General features: G+C 39.5%; 1 protein-coding gene across 1 annotated transcript in view; it reads left to right on the forward strand.

The window, feature by feature from the left end:
- col11a1b (collagen, type XI, alpha 1b) overlaps window positions 1–20,275 on the forward strand; it is a 132,353-nt gene that overhangs the window by 95,638 nt on the left and 16,440 nt on the right. Inside the window, exons 27-51 of the mRNA XM_049476727.1 lie at window positions 45–98; window positions 871–915; window positions 3,532–3,585; window positions 3,694–3,801; window positions 4,840–4,893; window positions 5,961–6,014; window positions 6,193–6,237; window positions 6,324–6,377; window positions 7,472–7,516; window positions 7,606–7,659; window positions 7,794–7,847; window positions 8,789–8,842; window positions 8,961–9,068; window positions 9,453–9,542; window positions 10,407–10,460; window positions 16,041–16,148; window positions 16,523–16,630; window positions 16,773–16,826; window positions 17,517–17,570; window positions 17,787–17,894; window positions 18,948–19,001; window positions 19,105–19,158; window positions 19,258–19,311; window positions 19,868–19,921; window positions 20,115–20,222. Of these exons, the coding sequence (XP_049332684.1) occupies window positions 45–98; window positions 871–915; window positions 3,532–3,585; window positions 3,694–3,801; window positions 4,840–4,893; window positions 5,961–6,014; window positions 6,193–6,237; window positions 6,324–6,377; window positions 7,472–7,516; window positions 7,606–7,659; window positions 7,794–7,847; window positions 8,789–8,842; window positions 8,961–9,068; window positions 9,453–9,542; window positions 10,407–10,460; window positions 16,041–16,148; window positions 16,523–16,630; window positions 16,773–16,826; window positions 17,517–17,570; window positions 17,787–17,894; window positions 18,948–19,001; window positions 19,105–19,158; window positions 19,258–19,311; window positions 19,868–19,921; window positions 20,115–20,222 (1,683 nt within the window). The remainder of the gene's footprint in view (window positions 1–44; window positions 99–870; window positions 916–3,531; window positions 3,586–3,693; window positions 3,802–4,839; window positions 4,894–5,960; window positions 6,015–6,192; window positions 6,238–6,323; window positions 6,378–7,471; window positions 7,517–7,605; window positions 7,660–7,793; window positions 7,848–8,788; window positions 8,843–8,960; window positions 9,069–9,452; window positions 9,543–10,406; window positions 10,461–16,040; window positions 16,149–16,522; window positions 16,631–16,772; window positions 16,827–17,516; window positions 17,571–17,786; window positions 17,895–18,947; window positions 19,002–19,104; window positions 19,159–19,257; window positions 19,312–19,867; window positions 19,922–20,114; window positions 20,223–20,275) is intronic.

A 20,275-nucleotide genomic window follows, 5' to 3' on the forward strand; every position in this document is an offset into this window, starting at 1 on the left:
CCACTTCTAAATATCTGTCTGTCTGTCTGTCTGTCTGTCTTTAGGGTCATGCTGGACCTCAGGGTTCCATCGGTTATCCGGGTCCACGCGGAGTGAAGGTATGTTAGTGTTATTCATAGTTTAATAATGTTCTTACTTTTCTGTCTTTCTGTTTTTATTTTCTATCACTGTTTCTATCTCTCCATCTGTGTCTGTCTTTCGGTCTACATGTCTGTCTATCTGTTTATCTGACTGTCTATCTAACGATTTGTCTTTCTGTCAACATGTCTTTCTGTGTATCTGTCTATTTAACTGTCTGTCTTTCTGTCAACATGTCTGTCTAACTGTCTGTCTTACTCTTTAACTGTATGTCTTTCTATCTATGTGTCTGTATTTTTGTATATGTCTATCTAACTGTCTGTATTTCTATCTACATATCTGTCTGTCTAACTTTTTGTCTTTCTGTCTACATGTCTGTCTATCTGTGTATTTTTCTGTCTATATAACTGTCTGTGTATGTCTACATGTCTCTGTGTATCTGTCTATCCAATGGTTTGTCTTTCTGTCAACATGTCTGTCTAACTGTCTGTCTTACTCTTTAACTATCTATCTATCTATCTGTCAATCTATCTATCTATCTATCTATCTGTGTCTGTTTGTCTATATGTCTATCTGTCTGTGTGTTTGTCTGTCTGTCTTTCTGTTTGCTTGTTTATCTGCCTGTCTGTGTGTCTACTTTTCTGTCTGATTGTCTGAACCTGTCTATATACCTGTTTGTATTTCTATCTTTCTCTGTCTGTTTATTTCTCTTCTCTTTGTTTATATTTCTGTCTGTCTCTCTGTCTGTCTCTCTGTCTGACTCTTCTTCTCTTTTCCTTCTCTGTTGTTCAGGGAGCAGAGGGAGTTCGAGGCCTGAAAGGAGGAAAAGGAGAAAAGGTGAGTTTCAGACAGAGAGACAGACAGGTAAAAAGAGCTGAAGATGAGGAGATAGACAGACTGGCAGACAGACAGATAGATAGAAAGATAGAAAGATGACATGCAGGCTAACATACAGACATGCTAACAGAGGTAGCAATAGCAGATAGATGGACAGACAGACAGACATATGGATAGATAGGCAATCTGAGAAGGTGACGTGCAGGCCAACAGACAGACAAACTGATAGAGGACATTGGCAGACAGACAGACAGACAGACACACAGACCGGCAGACAGATAGAAAGACAGACAAATATACAGCCTGAGAGATAGAAATTGGCAGTAGATAAGAAGACAGACATGCGGACAGAGGTAGAGATGGGCAGATAGATAGACAGACAGATATAAATGGACTGATAGACAGATGATGGACTGAAGAAAGATATCAAGCTGGTATAGATGGACACATAGGCAGACAGACAGATGTATAGAAAGAGAGGTTAAAGAAGATAGAGTTGAGCAGGTAGACAGAAGTGGTTAGATAGACAGACAGGCAAGAAAACCTGCATAGTAGTGGGCAGATAAACAGACAAATATACAGACGCAGACAGACAGATAGATAGAGGGACAGATATATAAACAGAAGGGGAGGCACACAGACTGATAGATATAAATGAACAGATAGACCGAATGGCAGACAGATGAGGGTAGAGATGAGCAGATAGACAAACAGACAGAAAAACAGTTTGACAGATGGACAAAACGTCAAAGAGACAAATAGATAAACAAACACAAACAGAGCAAAAGAAAAAGACAAATAGATAAAACCTGATAAATAAATAGACAGACAGGTGGATGATAGACAGAGAGACAGGTTGACAGACAGAACCGATGCGGTGGATGAGAGAGGACCATCCTACCCAGACACAGAGACAGAGAGAGACAGAGAGAGAGAAAGAGACAGACAGACAGACAGACAAACAGAGACAGACAGAGAGAAAGAGACGGAGAGAGACAGACGGAGAGAGACAGACGGAGAGAGACAGACGGAGAGAGACAGACAGAGAGATGCTCTCAGGGACTCCTATCACTGATGTATGGCTATGGCATCACCCACCGTGGATTGGTTAAACACTTAGACAGTTGCTCCGTTCTGCTCCCACATACATTACATACAATCCCAATACATTCTCACTCTTTCATCTCGCCGTCTTCTCGAGACGGAAGAAGAGAAGGAGGGATGGAAGAAATGAAGGATGGATAGTGAAGAGATGAAAGAGAGTGTGTTTATCGTTTAAACAGCAGAACCGAGCCTACAGTACAGCGTCTCGTTTAAACTGGTTTTAGAGCTGCGTTTCCTCCAGTGGCCACCAGATGTCGCTGCTTCCTTTAAAAAGAGCTTTACAGATTCCACTGACTGAAATGAACTGAAGAGAATGAGTTTTATGCTTTATAATTTTTATATTTTATATTTTTTATATTATAAAGAATTTACACGAATGATATCTTCCCTAATGCACGTTTTTTACCCATATATAACATTCCATTTATTTATTTATTTATTTATATTTTATTTTATTTCATTAGTTTACGTGACTGAGGAAAAGCATTGCACATTAAAATTAAGATGCTCATATATCTGTTTATTGGAATCATACAAAAATACATAAACAAACAAATAAATGAAAATGATCAAATTTGTCAATATACTATGTAATGATTAATTGTTAACTTGTATAATTGCTTTACAGTACAATGTTTAAAAATATATATTTATTTTATACTAAATTATCTCTACCAACATTTAATTATGTTCATTTTCTTTTGTTGTTTTTCTCTTTTTTCTTTTTCTTTTCATTTTTTTGTCTTTATTTTTATGTTTGTTTTATGTCATCCCTCAATAAATAAATAACTAGGGGGCGTGGTGGTGAACTAGAACTATTAAATATATATATATATATATACTAAGTAAAATAACACAAATAATGAAGAAATACTTAAAATGAAATTTAAACGAACTAATTAAATTAAATATATTTATTTAGTTGTACTTGTCCATACAATATATATATATATATATTTAATTATTAATTGAGATTTGAGATTTCTAAATTAAAATAATAAATTAATCATTGTTGATTGTTGTAAAAGTGCTTCATACTGGATGACCACTAGGTGTCAGTGTTTAACCTCTTAGGTTTTTAGTTTCTGAATGGTAAATCTGATTAAATTTTAAAATAAATTTTTGTTTAAATGTTTTAGTGGTATAATTCAGTTTAACACCTGTCTCTTAATTTAAACACAGTAATATTTAAAAGAAACTGATTTATTTAAGTTCACTTTATAAAAACTAAAGTTACTTATGTGGATAATTTACTGTAATGACTGTAAATTATGGTGCAGCTGGTATAGAGGATGGAGAGGCTTTTATTTATTTATTTGTTTGTTTGTTTAATAAAGTTTTTTATTGAAAGTTTTGTAGAAAACAGATGTAACAAACAGAGTGTAACACAAAAGAACTTTCAGTGTTTTCTCTTTTAAATCCCACCCACATCTAACCCACTACATCCAGCTCACCTCACCCAAAGACTTTTATTTTATAAAGTTGATTAAAGTGATATTTGTGTGTTTGCAGGGTGAGGACGGGTTCCCCGGGTTTAAGGGTGATATGGGTCTGAAGGGTGATAAGGTAAGAACTGCACTACTGATCTGAATTGATAATAAACCTAATTCAGAGTGATTTAAACTGATTTAAACTGATTTAAACTGGTGTGAACTGGTGTGAACCGGTGTTTAGGGGGAGACGGGTGTGCTTGGACCCCGGGGAGAGGACGGTCCCGAGGGCCCGAAGGGAAAATCTGGACCACAGGGAGAATCCGGACCCGTGGGTTCAGCCGGAGAAAAGGTAAAACTCTCTTTTCTGCGTTCAGACCTGTTATCAGTCCTACTTATCTCTAATAAATACTCGATAATAGTCAATATTTAAAATCCACAGTACATAATTCATAGTGGATATTGTATCATTTATAATGGAAGAAAAAAAAACATTGTAGATGCACAGTAATAAATAGTAGATTCTGAAAAATTCATAGTGGACACTGAACAATTTTTAGTGGAAACTGGATAATCTATAGTAGATTCTGCAATAATTCATGTGGGATACAGATTCAGAATAATAATATCTTCGAAATAATTCATAGTGGAAACAGAATAGTTTGTTATAAGTTATGAATAATTCATAGTGGAAACAGAATAGTGTCTCATAGATTCTGAATAATTCATAGTGGAATCTGAAACAATTGTAGTGGATACCAAATAGTCTACAGAAGATAATGCCTAATTCATAGGGGATACTGAATATTGTGTACTAGATTATGAATAATTCATAGCGGAGACAGTTTAGTTTTAAGTGGTTCTGAATAATTCATAGTGTATTCAGAATCAGTTATAGTAGATTCTGAATAATTCATAGTGGAAACAGAAGGGTTTCTAGTAGGTTCTGAATAATTCATAGTGGAATCTGAAAAAATTGTAGTGCATACTGAATAATCTAAAGAAGATAGTGCATAATTCATAGGGGATACTGAATATTGTGAAGTAGATTATAAATAATTCATAGCGGACACAGTTTAGTTTTAAGTAGATCCTGAATAATTCAAAGTGAAAATAGAATAGTTTGTAGTAGTTTCTGATTTATTCATAGTGGACACTAAAAAAAAAACTTGTATTGGATACTCAATAATCTACAGTGGATATGACATAATTCATATGGGATACAGAGAATTCATAATGAAAACTGAATAGTTTGTTGTAGATTCTAAATCATTTTAGTGGATTTAGAAAAACCTGTTCTTGACACTGATTCTGAATAATTCATAGTGGATACTGTGATGATTCATACTGGATGTGTGTTAATAGTACTGCGTTGGTGTTTGTTTTACAGGGTAAACTGGGAGTTCCTGGATTACCGGGGTATCCTGGACGGCAGGGTCCGAAGGTAAGAGGTTAATTAGGTGTGAAATGTGGAACCGGATTGGGTTCTAGATAAAATGTTCTCCTGATGTTGAAGCAGCTCCATCTGATCCAGATATTCTAATCAAAACCAGCAGGAGCGTCTCGGCCAATAAACAGAGGAGTGTGATGAATAAATTACAATCATAAATCCTGAATGTCGGCGTCTCGCTCCGACTTCCTTTCTGGCACAGCAGCCGAGCCCTGCTCTGACTCGCTAATGCTAACAGCGCTAACGAGAGAACCGGGTTCTAGATCACTGATCCTCTTATCTTAGAACCTGGAGAAACATCTGTCTCTGGATCTTTACACAGTTCACTTCAGGTGTAATGATAATGTTACGCTAACGGTTACAGGCTAACGGTTACACACTAACAGTTACATGCGAATAGTTACAGGCTAGGTGTTACAGTCTGACAGTTACAGGCCAACGGTTACAGACTAACAGTTACAGGCCAACGGTTACAGACTAACAGTTACATGCGAATAGTTACAGGCTAGGTGTTACAGTCTGACAGTTATAGGCTAACAGTTACATGCTAATAGTTACAGGTTAGCGGTTACATGCTAATGGTTACAGGCTATCGGTTACAGTTATGGCCTGACTAACAGTTACAGGCCAACGGTTACAGACTAACAGTTACATGTTTACAGTTACAGTCTAACAATTACAGACCAATAATTACAATATAACGATTACAGGCTAACGGTTACAGGCTAACGGTTACAGGCTAATTATTACTGGTTAGTGGTTACATGCTAATGGTTACAGGCTATCGGTTACAGGATAATGGTTACAGGCTAGCGGTTACATGCTAAAAGTTACAGGCTAACAGTTATGGTCTAACTAACGGTTACAGTCTAACGGTTACAGTCTGACAGTTACATGTGAAAATTTACAGTCTATTAGTTACAGGCCAACAGTTACAGACTAATGGTTACAGGTATATTAATATATACTGTATTATGAATATATAACCGTATAGATTATGTATGATTAGTATTTTGTGTAGGTATTGTTGATGTGACACCGTGCTGTTCGTATTTCCTCAGGGTTCTACTGGATTCGCTGGTTTTGCCGGAGCCAACGGAGAGAAAGGCGGGAGGGTAAGAGGATCAGTTTACTGCCGTCTATAAACCCAGTCTTAAAAACAATCCTGTACAAAATTACAGTAATACAGTTTTAATACAGTTTTAATAACGCTTAGTAAATGATTTTAACTATAGTTTGTATTTATTAATTGAGTATTTAATTGGTGCTGATTCTGGTGTTTTTCTCCTACAGGGCATCGCAGGAAAAGCAGGACCGAGAGGACAGCGAGGTCCAACGGTACGCAGGACTTTACCTTAAGTTTAATAGTTTAATATGGAAGTTATCTATTTAACTCCGACTCTGACGCTGATCTGTGTTCTCAGGGTCCTCGCGGTGGACGAGGTGCACGAGGACCAACAGGAAAACCAGGAGCAAAGGTAAAAAACACACCGGCGTCTCAGCAACCAACACCGATACCATGACAACACCTTAGTAACCACCTAGCAACACACAGGAAACCAGCCATAACTGTGCAGCCATTTAAACTGTATAATAAAATAATGGTTTATGGGCGGGGTTAAAAGTTAAATGCAGTACTGCAGCCAGCCACCAGAGGGCATTACTTTTCCACCGCCGTTTAAGGATGTCCAGTCCACTCTTAAATACAGTCAATGGGCTTAGAGAGTCAGGCTAGCAGCATTAGCAGCATGCTAGGTAGCATTGGGCTAGTGAAATTACCAGCACCGCTAACCCAGTTTAGAGAGTCGGGCTACTGGCATTATCGATGCGTTAACTGGCATCGGGCTAGCAGAATTAGCAGACCTGGTGAGCAGGTTTGAAGAGTCGAGCTAGCAGAATTATCAACATATTACCCAGTGCAGCGTCGGGTTAGCAAAATTAGCCCCACTGAGCAGGTTTTGAGAGTCAAGCTTGCAATGTTTTCGAAGCATTAGCTTGCGTAGCGGAAATAGCAGCCCCACAGTGCAGGTTTGTGGAGTTGTTCTAGCAGCATAAGCAACACACTAGCTAGTGTCAGGCTAAAGGAATTTGCAGCCCTGCTGAGCAGGTTTGGAGAGTCGGGTTTCGGCATTATCAACACGTTAGCTAGCGTTAGGCTAGCAGAATTAGCGGCACCACTGACCGGGTTTGGAGACTAGCAGCTATATTGAGGCGCTAGCTAGCATCAGGCTAACGGAATTAGCAGCCCCACTTAGTGGGTTTAGAGAGTCAGGCTAGCAGCGTTAGCACTTTAGCACTAGTTAAAATGACCCAATGTTGTTGTCAATACCACACCTAATAGCTAAAGTTAATTTAAACTGAAAGCAATTATCATTATATACTTGTAGCTACATAATGCTACCATTCAGGCTATACAAAAACAATTTACCACAAACGTAATATTTATAATTTATGTTTGGGAAAGCCAGCTAACAGTTGGTAATGCTAGTCCATAGTCCATAATAAATCTGGACTATTGATTTCCAAAATGACGTTTTTAACATCCGTGATCTTCTTATCATTCGTCCCACAGGGAACCTCAGGGAACGATGGACCCCCGGGTGGTCCTGGAGAACGGGTAAGAGCTGCTCCTTATATAAGAATTCATGATATAAATTAAAATCATTTTTAATTCTCTAATTGTTGTTTTTTTATCTCTGATCTCAGGGACCTCAAGGACCTCAGGGACCGGTTGGGCTTCCAGGACCTAAAGGCCCGAATGTGAGCAGAAATTAAATTTCTACAGTTAGAACCTGGTAGAACCCCAGTTCCTGTAAATATTCAGCTCAGATCATGTGACCGTGTTTTTTTATCAGGCTGGATTTTGATTGGTGGATGTTGTTTGTTGTGTTCAGGGACCTCCAGGAAAGGATGGACTGCCGGGTCACCCCGGCCAACGAGGAGAAACCGTAAGTTCAGCTCCGCAGCCGGAAGCTCCTTCATCAAGACCAGAATACGGCTTGTTTGGTTCAAAGTTACCAAACTTTACACCAAACTACACCCCAATAAAACTACACCAAAATTACCAACTTACCAAACTTCACACCAAACTACACCCCAATAAAACTACACCAAAATTACCAACTTACCAAACTTCACACCAAACTACACCCCAATAAAACTACACCAAAATTACCAACTTACCAAACTTCACACCAAACTACACCCCAATAAAACTACACCACAATTACCAACTTACCAAACTTCACACCAAACTACACCCCAATAAAACTACACCAAAATTACCAACTTACCAAACTTCACACCAAACTACACCCCAATAAAACTACACCAAAATTACCAACTTACCAAACTTCACACCAAACTACACCCCAATAAAACTACGCCAAAATTACCAACTTACCAAACTTCACACCAAACTACACCCCAATAAAACTACACCAAAATTACCAACTTACCAAACTTCACACCAAACTACACCCCAATAAAACTACACCAAAATTACCAACTTACCAAACTTTACACCAAACTACACCCCAATAAAACTACACCAAAATTACCAACTTACCAAACTTAACACCAAACTTAAAAAACTTACCAAGCTTCAAACCAAAGTTATCAAACTTTACACCAAACTTACCAACTTACAAAACTTCAAAATAACTTACCAATCTTCACACCAATTTACCAAACTTACCAATTTACCAAACTTCACTCCAACCCTCCAACCTTACATCAAAGTTATCAAACTTCACAAAAAAGTACCAACTTACCAAACTTTTCACCAAACTCACAAATTAACAAAAATTCACACCAAAATACACCAACTTACCAAACTTCACACCAATCTCACCAATTACAAATATCTGAATCTGTTTTCTGTAACCAGGGTTTCCAAGGAAAGACGGGGCCGCCGGGACCTGGTGGAGTTGTTGGTCCGCAGGTCAGTATCTCATTATCTCAGGATTTCAGTAGATAAACAGGAGTCTGATTAAACTGCAGATACTGATTCTGAAAGAGAACGTCGGTAAAGTTTGGATTTTTCTGGAATTGGTTTAAAGGGACCGACCGGAGAAACCGGACCTGTGGGCGAGCGAGGTCATCCTGGATCCCCGGGACCCCCCGGAGAGCAGGGTCTGCCTGGAGCTGCTGGTAAAGAGGGTGGAAAGGTAGAGTATATATATATATTTTTAATATATTCTCACATTTAGTCCTGGATGTTTTTAATTGAGTGTAAATGCATTAATTATACACTATATATTCACTATATGTTTGTGGACATCTATTCTAATCAATGCATTTAGCTGCTGACACACACGTGCAAATGCACACAATTTCAACAATTAGAAACATTGATGGAACTGGCACTCATCAGTTGTACAGAATGAGTATTTTGGTTTATTTAACACTGTTTTTAAGTTACTACATGATTCCTTATGTGTTCCTTCATAATCTGATAGATCACTTTACTGTTCATTTACTATGTAGAGAAAATAATAAAATAATCTATTTTTGGTTAATTTGATTAAAATATGATGGTTTTTGCTCCACAGGGGGATCCAGGTCCTCAGGGTCCTCCCGGGAAGGTGGGACCCGCCGGGCTGAGGGGGTTCGGTGGGCAGAGGGGGCTTCCTGGTGCTTCGGTAAGACCATTAACATGCCTGAATGATATAAACCATTATCCATCATGCTCACACTGGAATCTGATCTCCAGTGAGATTCATCCCAGTTCTCCCAGTTATTCAGTTTTTACTCACCCACTGCAGGAATAAACCTTGTGTTTTTATCATTTTATAGATAAAAACAATATATAATCACCTCTAAAAGTATTAAAACAGTGAGGTCAATTTATTAATTCTGATTCTGGTTTGATATTAAAAAACATAAGAATACAAGAAAATAGATTAACATTTTCAGCTTTTATATCCAGATATTTGCATCTTCAAAAGAGGACACTGAAGGGAGTAACCCCCCATTAACAAACACCAACTAAAATAATAAAACAAAATCTAAATTCATTAGAGCACAAATATTGGCAATAGCCAGAATAACTGTTCTGAAGAAGAAAGTCATCACTGGTGTACTAGGTAATGTTGAATGTTGAACAGGTAGATCAAGGAAAACCACAGCAATTGATGAAACAGAAACATCTTTAAGTTTAAAAACTCTATAGATACATATATTTTACCTGCTAAAGAGGAGACTGAAGGGAGTAACCCCCCCCCCCCCCCTAAAACAAACACTAACTTAAAGAGGCTGCAGTGAACGCCTGGAAAAGCATAAAAAAAACATAGCTATTAAAAATTAAACTAAATATTAAGTCTTATTTACTAAAATTCATTTTAATTTGATCTGTCCCAAAACTTTTATTTATATGAAAAATTCAGAGAGTTCAGACAGAAGGTATCAAATCCAGATCTAAAGAAGTACATTGTAAGAAGTTATTGTGATTATAAAGTTATTTAAATACATTTTAATAAATTAACTTGTGTTTTCCTCTGTTTCAGGGTCCCGGTGGGCTGAAGGGTGGCGAGGGTCCTCAGGGTCCCCAAGGCCCCGTCGTAAGTACCGTATTTCTAAGGTTTATTATGTTAATATTAATAAAATATCCAGGTTGCCAGGTTGAGGACACTGAATCCTTGTGAACTAGTGGAAGACGAGTTATAGAAATTTTGCATAATATACTGTATAAAGTATAATTAGTAGTATAATTAGTATATTAGTATAATTTGTAGTTAAACAGAGTGCATCAATATAGACTAAAACATTGGGTTTCTGTTGTATATATTGATTGTTAGCAGTTTACGTTAGCATTTTGTTGTTGTAAAGATAGCATTAGCTGTAGCACTAGACTGGATCACTTTACTTAACTCAAATACTCACTGAAGTATATGAAGTACTTATTAAAGCTCAGTGCTGTTCTGCAGAGAATTAGCGCATCAGCATTCGTCTTGTAGTCCTTCTGGGATCTAAGCTCTATCTCAATCTATCAAAATCCCAGGGTAAAAAAAAAATAGACAAATTATGCTCATAGAGCAATAATGTGCAGTTAACTATAAATTAAAAAAATAAATTGCACTTTCATATTTTACAATAAAAAGAATATGATTTTGAAAAATATTGCAGTAGACTTGTATTGAGCCTCGGGTATCGCTAAAATGTTGTGTAATATTGTAAAACTGTAGCGATTTTTGCACAAAGTGAATATTCAGTGCTAGTAATTTTAAAGTAACAAATTACCCTGGTAAAAGTGGCCCAGATCTGATGTTAATTTCTATCTGTCTGAACGGTTCTTGCGATTTGAAAGTGATACAAATGCGCGACAGAGCCGTGCTTCACGTTAAGTTTCACTTTAATCCTTCAGTCGTAATCTGAACAGCTATGAATGAGATTAAGATAAAGTTTATTTTCAGCTACAGTTAGGTTTTAATTTATATTTAATATTCCACTAAAAAATCTGAATTAGAATCCGAATCAAATCATAGTGAGGACAGATGGGTACACCTCTACGTCGTAACCAATGGCAACAGTACCCACTTAACCCGCCTCTCACTGTAGAAACAACAGGAGGGTTAGTGGACAGCGAGCTTTCAGCAGACGGTGGACATAATGACCAGTCAACACACACACACTACACACACACATTCCATACACACACACACACACACACACACTCTCCACACTCTCCACACACACACACACACACACACACTCTCCACACACACACACACACACACACAGCAAATGAGTCAGACACACTGTTTCTGAAAAGTGGTCACTCAAATAAGGCAAAGAAACAGTAGGTGTTTCCAATAAAGTGGCCAACAGTGAGTGGAAGCTTAAGATACTGTAGGTGTTTCCAATAAAGTGGCCAATCAGTGAGTGGAAGCATGAGATAAAGTAGGTGTTTCCAATAAAGTGGCCACCAGTAGTGAGTGGAAGCATGAGATAAATTAGGTGTTTCCGATAAAGTGACCAATCAGTGAGTGGAAGCACAAGAGTACAGTAGGTGTTTCCAATAAAGTGGCCACCAGTGAGTAAAAGCACATTGGCACAGTAGGTGTTTCTGATAAAGTGGCCGGTGTGTTGGTAGAGTAATTGGTGGGGGATTGTGGGTAAAGTGAGGGGCTGTAATTGGACAGTTCTGTCAGAATCTCTCGGACTGTCTGTCTGTCTGATGTGAGGGCGACGGCTGGGAGCAGAACTGTGTCCAACAAATTAGCCTGAAGCCTGTCTCACTCCAGCCCGAGCACTCCTCACTCCTGCTCACTCCTCCTCACTTCTGCTCACTCCTCCTCACTCCTCCTCACTCCTGCTCACTCCTCCTCACTCCTGCTCACTCCTCCTCACTCCTCCTTACTCCTGCTCACTCCTGCTCACTCCTGCTCACTCCTCCTCACTCCTGCTCACTCCTGCTCACTCCTGCTCACTCCTCCTCACTCCTCCTCACTCCTGCTCACTCCTGCTCACTCCTCCTCACTCCTCCTCACTCCTCCTCACTCCTCCTCACTCCTGCTCACTCCTCCACACTCCTCCTCACTCCTGCTCACCCCTCCTCACTCCTCCTCACTCCTCCTCACTCCTGCTCACTCCTGCTCACTCCTCCTCACTCCTCCTCACTCCTGCTCACTCCTCCTCACTCCTCCTCACTCCTGCTCACTCCTCCACACTCCTCCTCACTCCTGCTCACCCCTCCTCACTCCTGCTCACTCCTCCTCACTCCTCCTTACTCCTCCTCACTCCTCCTCACTCCTCCTCACTCCTGCTCACTCCTCCTCACTCCTCCTCACTCCTGCTCACTCCTCCACACTCCTCCTCACTCCTGCTCACCCCTCCTCACTCCTGCTCACTCCTCCTCACTCCTCCTTACTCCTCCTCACTCCTGCTCACTCCTGCTCACTCCTCCTTACTCCTCCTCACTCCTCCTCACTCCTCCTTACTCCTGCTCACTCCTGCTCACTCCTCCTCACTCCTCCTCACTCCTGCTCACTCCTCCTTACTCCTCCCCACTCCTCCTCACTCCTCCTCACTCCTCCTCACTCCTGCTCACTCCTCCTCACTCCTGCTCACTCCTGCTCACTCCTCCTCACTCCTGCTCACTCCTCCTTACTCCTCCCCACTCCTCCTCACTCCTCCTCACTCCTGCTCACTCCTCCTCACTCCTCCTCACTCCTCCTTACTCCTCCTCACTCCTGCTCACTCCTGCTCACTCCTCCCCACTCCTCCTCACTCCTGCTCACTCCTGCTCACTCCTCCTCACTCCTCCTTACTCCTCCTCACTCCTGCTCACTCCTCCTCACTCCTGCTCACTCCTCCTTACTCCTGCTCACTCCTGCTCACTCCTCCTTACTCCTGCTCACTCCTCCTCACTCCTGCTCACTCCTCCTCACTCCTCCTCACTCCTGCTCACTCCTCCTCACTCCTCCTCACTCCTGCTCACTCCTCCTCACTCCTGCTCACTCCTCCTCACTCCTCCTCACTCCTGCTCACTCCTCCTCACTCCTCCTCACTCTCAGAGGAAGAGTGATCAGAGATGCCGGGGTGAGACACGCCCTGTTTATTAAAACTGAACCTCATTAAAGATCAACAATAATCAACAGTTTAACACTAAAATCTCTTTTATCAGACAGACAGGCCTTCAAAGATCTCCTTCCATGGTTTTTAAATTGCTCCGGTGTTTCTGTGTAACCCTGATTTAGTACACTGGATAACTGATCTCAGGATTTCAGCTCTAAAATTACCAGAGAGAAAAACAGTAGATAATTCAGCCTGTAATTTTCTCAGAGGACGTCTGAAAAAAACACCTACATGATCGTTCTGGACAGGAATAAAATCACAGAGGATAAAAAAAACCCATAAAAGAGAAAATTACCCAGAACCCCCTGAGAAAATAATCCTGTCTGAATAGAGCTTAAGAGACACACAGACAAATAGACCTATAGACAGATATACCTATAGGCAAACAGACCTATAGGAAGACAGACAGATAAACCTATAGACAGATAAACATATATATAGAGAGAGAGACCTATAAATGGAGAGATCTATAGACAGAAAGACCTATGGAGAGATAAACATACAGACAGAGAGACCTACAGACAGTAAGACAGATAAACCTATAGACAGAGAGACCTCTAGACAGTAAGACAGATAGACCTACATACAGATAACCCTACAGACAGAGAGACCTATAAATGGAGAGATCTATAGACAGAAAGACCTTTAGACATACATTTAGACAGTCAGTCATGTCTATAGACAGATTATACAGACCCTTTGACAGCAAGACAGGTAGACCTATAGACTGATAAACTAGTATTAGATGTCCAAATGTTTCTTAGATATACTGATGTGAAACAGACAGACAGACAGACAGACAGACAGATATCTATGTAGATCTTTATATGTAAGTATTTCAGGTAAACAGACAGAGTTTGTATTTGTATTTCATTTCTATTAATTTAATTTACAGTGAGAGTGTTTTAATCATTCTGTGCTTTGTGTATAGTGTGTGTGTGTATTGTGTGTATAGAGTGTATAGTGTGTGTGTGTATTGTGTGTATAGAGTGTGTGTGTGTGTGTGTGTGTGTGTGTGTGTACATTAGTGTATGGGCTTTGTATGAATTGAACTTGACCCCAAATGTTCAGAGCTATTATAGATGGTGACTAATGGAGCGTAGAAAGTGTGTAGAGAGTGTGTGTGTGTGTGTATATATATATATATATATATATATATATATATATATATAGTGTGTGTGTGTGTGTGTTTCTGAAAGGCCTCTTTATTCCACTCTTCAATAGGTTGGGGGTGTATTGGGTATTGGTGGTTTTAATGGGTCGTATTACAATACAGAACAGCGCCGACCCACATCTCCTCCACTACACTCTAAAAATGAAGAGATCACTTCAGTTTCTGAATCAGTTTCTCTGATTTTGCTATTTATAGGTTTATGTTTGAGTAAAATGAACATTGTTGTTTTATTCTATAAACTACAGACAACATTTCTCCCAAATTCCAAATAAAAATATTCTCATTTAGAGCATTTATTTACAGAAAATGAGAAATGACTGAAATAACAAAAAAGATGCAGAACTTTCAGACCTCAAATAATGCAAAGAAAACAAGTTCATATTCATAAAGTTTTAAGAGTTCAGAAATAATCAATATTTGGTGGAATAACCCTGGTTGTTTTTAATCACAGTTTTTTTCATGCATCTTGTCATCATGTTCTCCTCCTCCACCAGTCTTACACACTGCTTTTGGATAACTTTATGCTGCTTTACTCCTGGTGCAAAAATTCAAGCAGTTCAGTTTGGTGGTTTGATGGTTTGTGATCATCCATCTTCCTCTTGATTATATTCCAGAGGTTTTTAATTTGGTAAAATCAAAGAAACTCATCATTTTTAAGTGTTTTTTTTTTGGTTCTCACCTTTTATCTGGAGTTTCTGTTGAGTTCTCACAGTTTTATAGAAGAACGTTTAGCAGTGAGTGATCTCTCATCAAGTTTATAATACTTTAGAATTTTTCATTATAGTTTAATTTTATTTCGTTTTTTTTTTTTTTTTTCTCCCCCAAATCAGTTAGTTCTAATTAATTTTTAGAGTGTCTTTGCTAGTTTTAGTTTTATTGCTTAGTTTTTATTAATTCTGGGATTAGTCTTAGTTATTTTAGATTCAAAAAGGTGTTATATAATAAAACTCAGCTAAATAAAGTATTATAAAAAAAATATATATACATATATATATATATATATACTTTTAAACAACCAACTGTCCAAAAAACCTGCAACAGTCCACAATATAGCAGCCTTGAGTGTAAAATATACATATATATATAATACTGCTGCGCTCTTATGCTGCTTCTCTATTACACTTATATATCTGTGAGGAGTTTATTCCTCATACTGTCTCTCCTGTTTCACTACAGAACACGAGCTTTTATCTCCCTCACACTCATATTCTAATCCCATACAGAATTCTACAGCTTCCTCCATGTTTTCCGTCGTTATTTCACGGCTAGAATGAGCACTAAAAACAAGAACTAACGTCACAATTAACAAAAATGTTTTTGCACGTTTATTTTCATTAATAATAATGTATGTATGCTGATATATATGTTTGTGTGTATTTGTGTTTTTAAGGGAGCTCCTGGTGAAAGAGGTCCTGCTGGACCCGGTGGACCAATCGGATTAACCGGACGCAACGGACCACAAGGACCCCCAGGACCCGCTGGAGAGAAAGGAGGACCGGTAAGATTGACATTGACATTAATACGAAGTATAAAGGAATGGTATTTTTAAAATTCTGAATTATTTATTATACCCTAATATTAAAAAGCGAATTACAGTACAGTAGATAAAAACAGATAACATCATTAGACAGTATTTACTAACTAATATTAGCATTTTAGCGTTCTTTACGGAATAGCGCGTCACTGCAATCTGCAGTTTATTGATGCTAATTCTGTGCTAAAGCTAATGTGCTAATGCAAATGTGCTAACACTTCAGGCTGTTGGGTGAGCTTCTCCAGAGGTGGTAAATCCAGATCCATGGGATTTACCATGGAACTGGAATGGATGCTAAAGCTAAGCTAGCACTGAATCGGTCCCTGTCTTGTGTTCAGGGTGAGAAAGGTCCGTCAGGTCCCGCAGGACGAGACGGGATCCAGGGACCAGTCGGTCTTCCAGGACCTGCAGGACCTCAGGGACCCCCTGGAGAGGATGGTGACAAGGTAACGTTATGGGTTTTTATTGTAATATGTTTTCTTTCTTTCTGTCTGTGTGCTCTTTTATCTGTCTCTATGGCTGGCTGGGTAACTGTCTATCTACATATGTATACATACATTGGTGTGTGTGTGTGTGTGTGTGTTATAGGGAGAGGTTGGTGAACCGGGTCAGAAAGGAGGCAAAGGAGACAAGGGTGAACACGTGAGTCTCATTATATATAACTACTATACATATACTATACATCATTATATATATATATATATATATATATATATATATATATATATATATATATATATATATATATATAATATATATATACATACACATATATATAGTCTGGTGTTCAATCTTCATTAATTGCACATTGCACCAGTAAGAGCAGAGTGTGAAGGTTCAATTAGCAGGGTAAGAGCACAGTTCTGCTCTAAATATTGCAATGCACACAACATTATGGGAGACATACCAGAGTTCAAAAGAGGACAAATTGTTGGTGCACGTCTTGCTGGAGCATCTGTGACCAAGACAGCAAGTCTTTGTGATGCATCAAGAGCCACGGTATCCAGGGTAATGTCAGCATACCACCAAGAAGGACCAACCACATCCAACAGGATTAACTGTGGATGCTGTAAGAGGAAGCTGTCTGAAAGGGATGTTCGGGTGCTAACCTGGATTGTATCCATCAAACATAAAACCACGGCTGATCAAATCACGCAGAATTCAATGTGCACCTCAACTCTCCTGTTTCCACCAGAACTGTCCGTCACCACAATCAATTATTGTGCTCTAAAACCAGGTGTTTCACTTTCATTCTCCAACACCTGTATATATATATATATATATATATATATATATATAAATGGATATATAACTCTCTTTCTCTGCTCTCAGGGTCCTCCTGGTTCAGGTGGTCTTCAGGGTCCAATTGGAGCTCCTGGTCCTGCTGTGAGTTCACACACACACACTACACACTACACACACTACACACACACACACACACACACACACACACTACACACACACGCACAAGTACAATAAAGAAAAGTAAACAGACAGTTACTGCTACAGTTCAGTTCATATTAATATATACAGTATATAGTAGTATATAGTTACAGAACTCAGGTGTATATATTGCTGATATATTTGTACGGTGTGTTTCAGGGTAGTGATGGAGAGTCGGGCCCCAGGGGTCAGCAGGGAATGTTCGGGCAGAAGGGAGATGAAGGACCCCGAGGATTCCCCGGACTGCCAGGACCAATCGGACTGCAGGTACTCAAACATACTGAACTGCTTATAGCATTAGAATTAAACAGAACGTGGTGATTTTAGTTCAAATAGATTACTCAATACATTGCTGGTTACAAGTGGTTGCTATGATGTTGGTAAGCAGTTGCTAAGGTGTTATTAACTGGTTGCTAGGTGCCAGAAGTTTGCTATGCTGTTGATAAGTAGTTTCTAGGGAGTTTCTTGGTGGTTGCTAAGTTGTTTTTTAGGCTTTGCTGTATTGCTTTTTACAAATATTTTTCCTCTTTAAGTAGTTTTCCAGGTGGTTGCTAGGGTGCTGCTGGGTCAAGGTTGTTAGGCTGCTGCTATACTGTTTTAGATGTTTTGTTGTGTTGTTGCTAAGCAGGTGATAGGGTGGTACCAAGTGTTTGCTACGCTGTTGCTAAGCAGTTGCTATGGTGTTAATAACTGGTTGCCAAGTGCCAGTAGTTTGCTATGCTGTTGATAAGTAGTTTCTAGGGAGTTTCTAGGTGGTTGATAAGTTGTTTCAAGGCATTGTTCGGCTGTTTTGCTGTTTATCAGTTATTTTGCTCTTTTAAGTAGTTTTCCAGGTGGTTGCTACAGTGTTGTTATGCTGTTTTAGATGTTTTGTTGTGTTTGTGCTTGCTAGGCTGTTGCTATGCTCTTTTAAGTGGTTTCTGTGCTGTTGCTAAGCAGTTGTTAGGGTGATATTAAGTGGTTACTAGATGCTTTGTGCTTTGCTAGACAGTTGCTATGCTGCTCTACTTCATTGCCATTGTTAAGTAGTTGATAAGGTGTTCGTAAATTGTTGCTAAGGTATTGCTGTGCTGTTTAAGTGATTTCCCAAATGGTCACTAAGAAGGTGCTAGGTTAATGTTGCTAGGTGGTTGCTATGCTGTTTTAAGTGGTTTATGTGCTGTTGCTTAACAATTTGCTGTTCCGAATTATTGCTATGTTGTTGCCAGGCACTTGCTATGGTTTCTCATGTTGTTGCTAGGGTGTTGCTAGGTTGCAGTTGCTAGGTAACTCGGTAAAATTAATGCTACTAAACTTTACTTTGTCTTCTTTCTGCAACAGGGATTACCAGGACCCCCGGGTGAGAAGGGAGAGACCGGTGATGTGGGTGCCATGGTAAGTCTGGAGACGAGTTTGAGTTTCTGACGTCCTGATTGATTATTGATTATTGTTTATCTGTAAAGTGATTGATCCTGATCTTCCTCTCTGTTTCTGACAGGGTCCGCCGGGTCCTCCCGGACCGAGAGGCCCTCAGGGGCCCAGTGGAGCTGATGTGAGTGTTTTACTGCAGTGTTTTTAATGGTTCTGAAGGTTCTACAGGTTCTAAATGTTCTAAAGGTTCTGAAAATGTTAATACTGGTTCTGTTCACAGGGAGCTCAAGGCCCTCCTGGTGGTATCGGTTCTATGGGAGGAAATGGAGAAAAGGTACTAGTGTCTGTCTGTCTCTCTATCTGTCTGTCTGTCTGTCCGTTTTTTGTCTGACTGCTTGTGTATTTGTATCTAAGTATCTGTTTAATTATCTGTCTGTATGTTTGTATGTCTGTCTTTCTGTCTGTCTCTCTCTATATCTGTCTGTCTGTTTATCTCTGTCAGTCTATCCATTCATACATCTGTCTATCTACCATCCTATCTTTGTCTATCTATCTGTCTGTTTTGTCTGTCTAACTATGCCTGTGTATTTGTGTCTAAGTATCTGTTTATTAATCTGTCTGTCTGCGTTTCTGTCTGTCTGTCTGTCTCTCTCTCCTTAAAACTGACTGTTTTTTGTCAGTTTGTCTGTCTAACTTTTATGTGTATCTAAGTATTTATCTGTCTGTCTGTCCGTCCATCTGTCTATCCTCCTGTCTGTCCGTCTGTCTGTCTATGTACTAAGTAGAGATAAGTATAAGTTGTGTTTCCGGTGTTTTTATATGAATATATTTCAGTAATCTGCAGATTCTGTCTCCATGGTTACAGTAATCTAATCTGATGATTTCTGCAGGGTGAGACAGGCGAGGCAGGCAACCCGGGACCTCCTGGAGAGCCTGGTCTTGGGGTAAGTGTGTGTGTGTGTATAAACCCCTCAGGCTGTGTAGAAAATAAACCCTGGTATGTGTGTAATTGAGCTCAGCCAATCGGCATTGATGGGGTGGCAGCTCTTGGCTTATTCAGCAGTTTAGCTCCACCCATTTATTCAGTCTACAGCAGTTTAGCTCCACCCATTTACAGGTGATGTTAATGTGTTTCAGGGTCCTAAAGGTGAAATTGGAGAAAAGGGGGAGGCGGGACCACCTGGAGCTGCAGGACCTGCTGGAGGTCGAGGACCACCCGGAGATGATGGTCCAAAAGGAAACCCTGTAAGTCCATCATTTTTCACACAGAAACACAAATATATGTTCAATATATTCAA

The sequence above is a fragment of the Astyanax mexicanus genome, chromosome 4 (genome assembly GCF_023375975.1).
Source record: "Astyanax mexicanus isolate ESR-SI-001 chromosome 4, AstMex3_surface, whole genome shotgun sequence".
NCBI lineage: Eukaryota > Metazoa > Chordata > Actinopteri > Characiformes > Acestrorhamphidae > Astyanax > Astyanax mexicanus.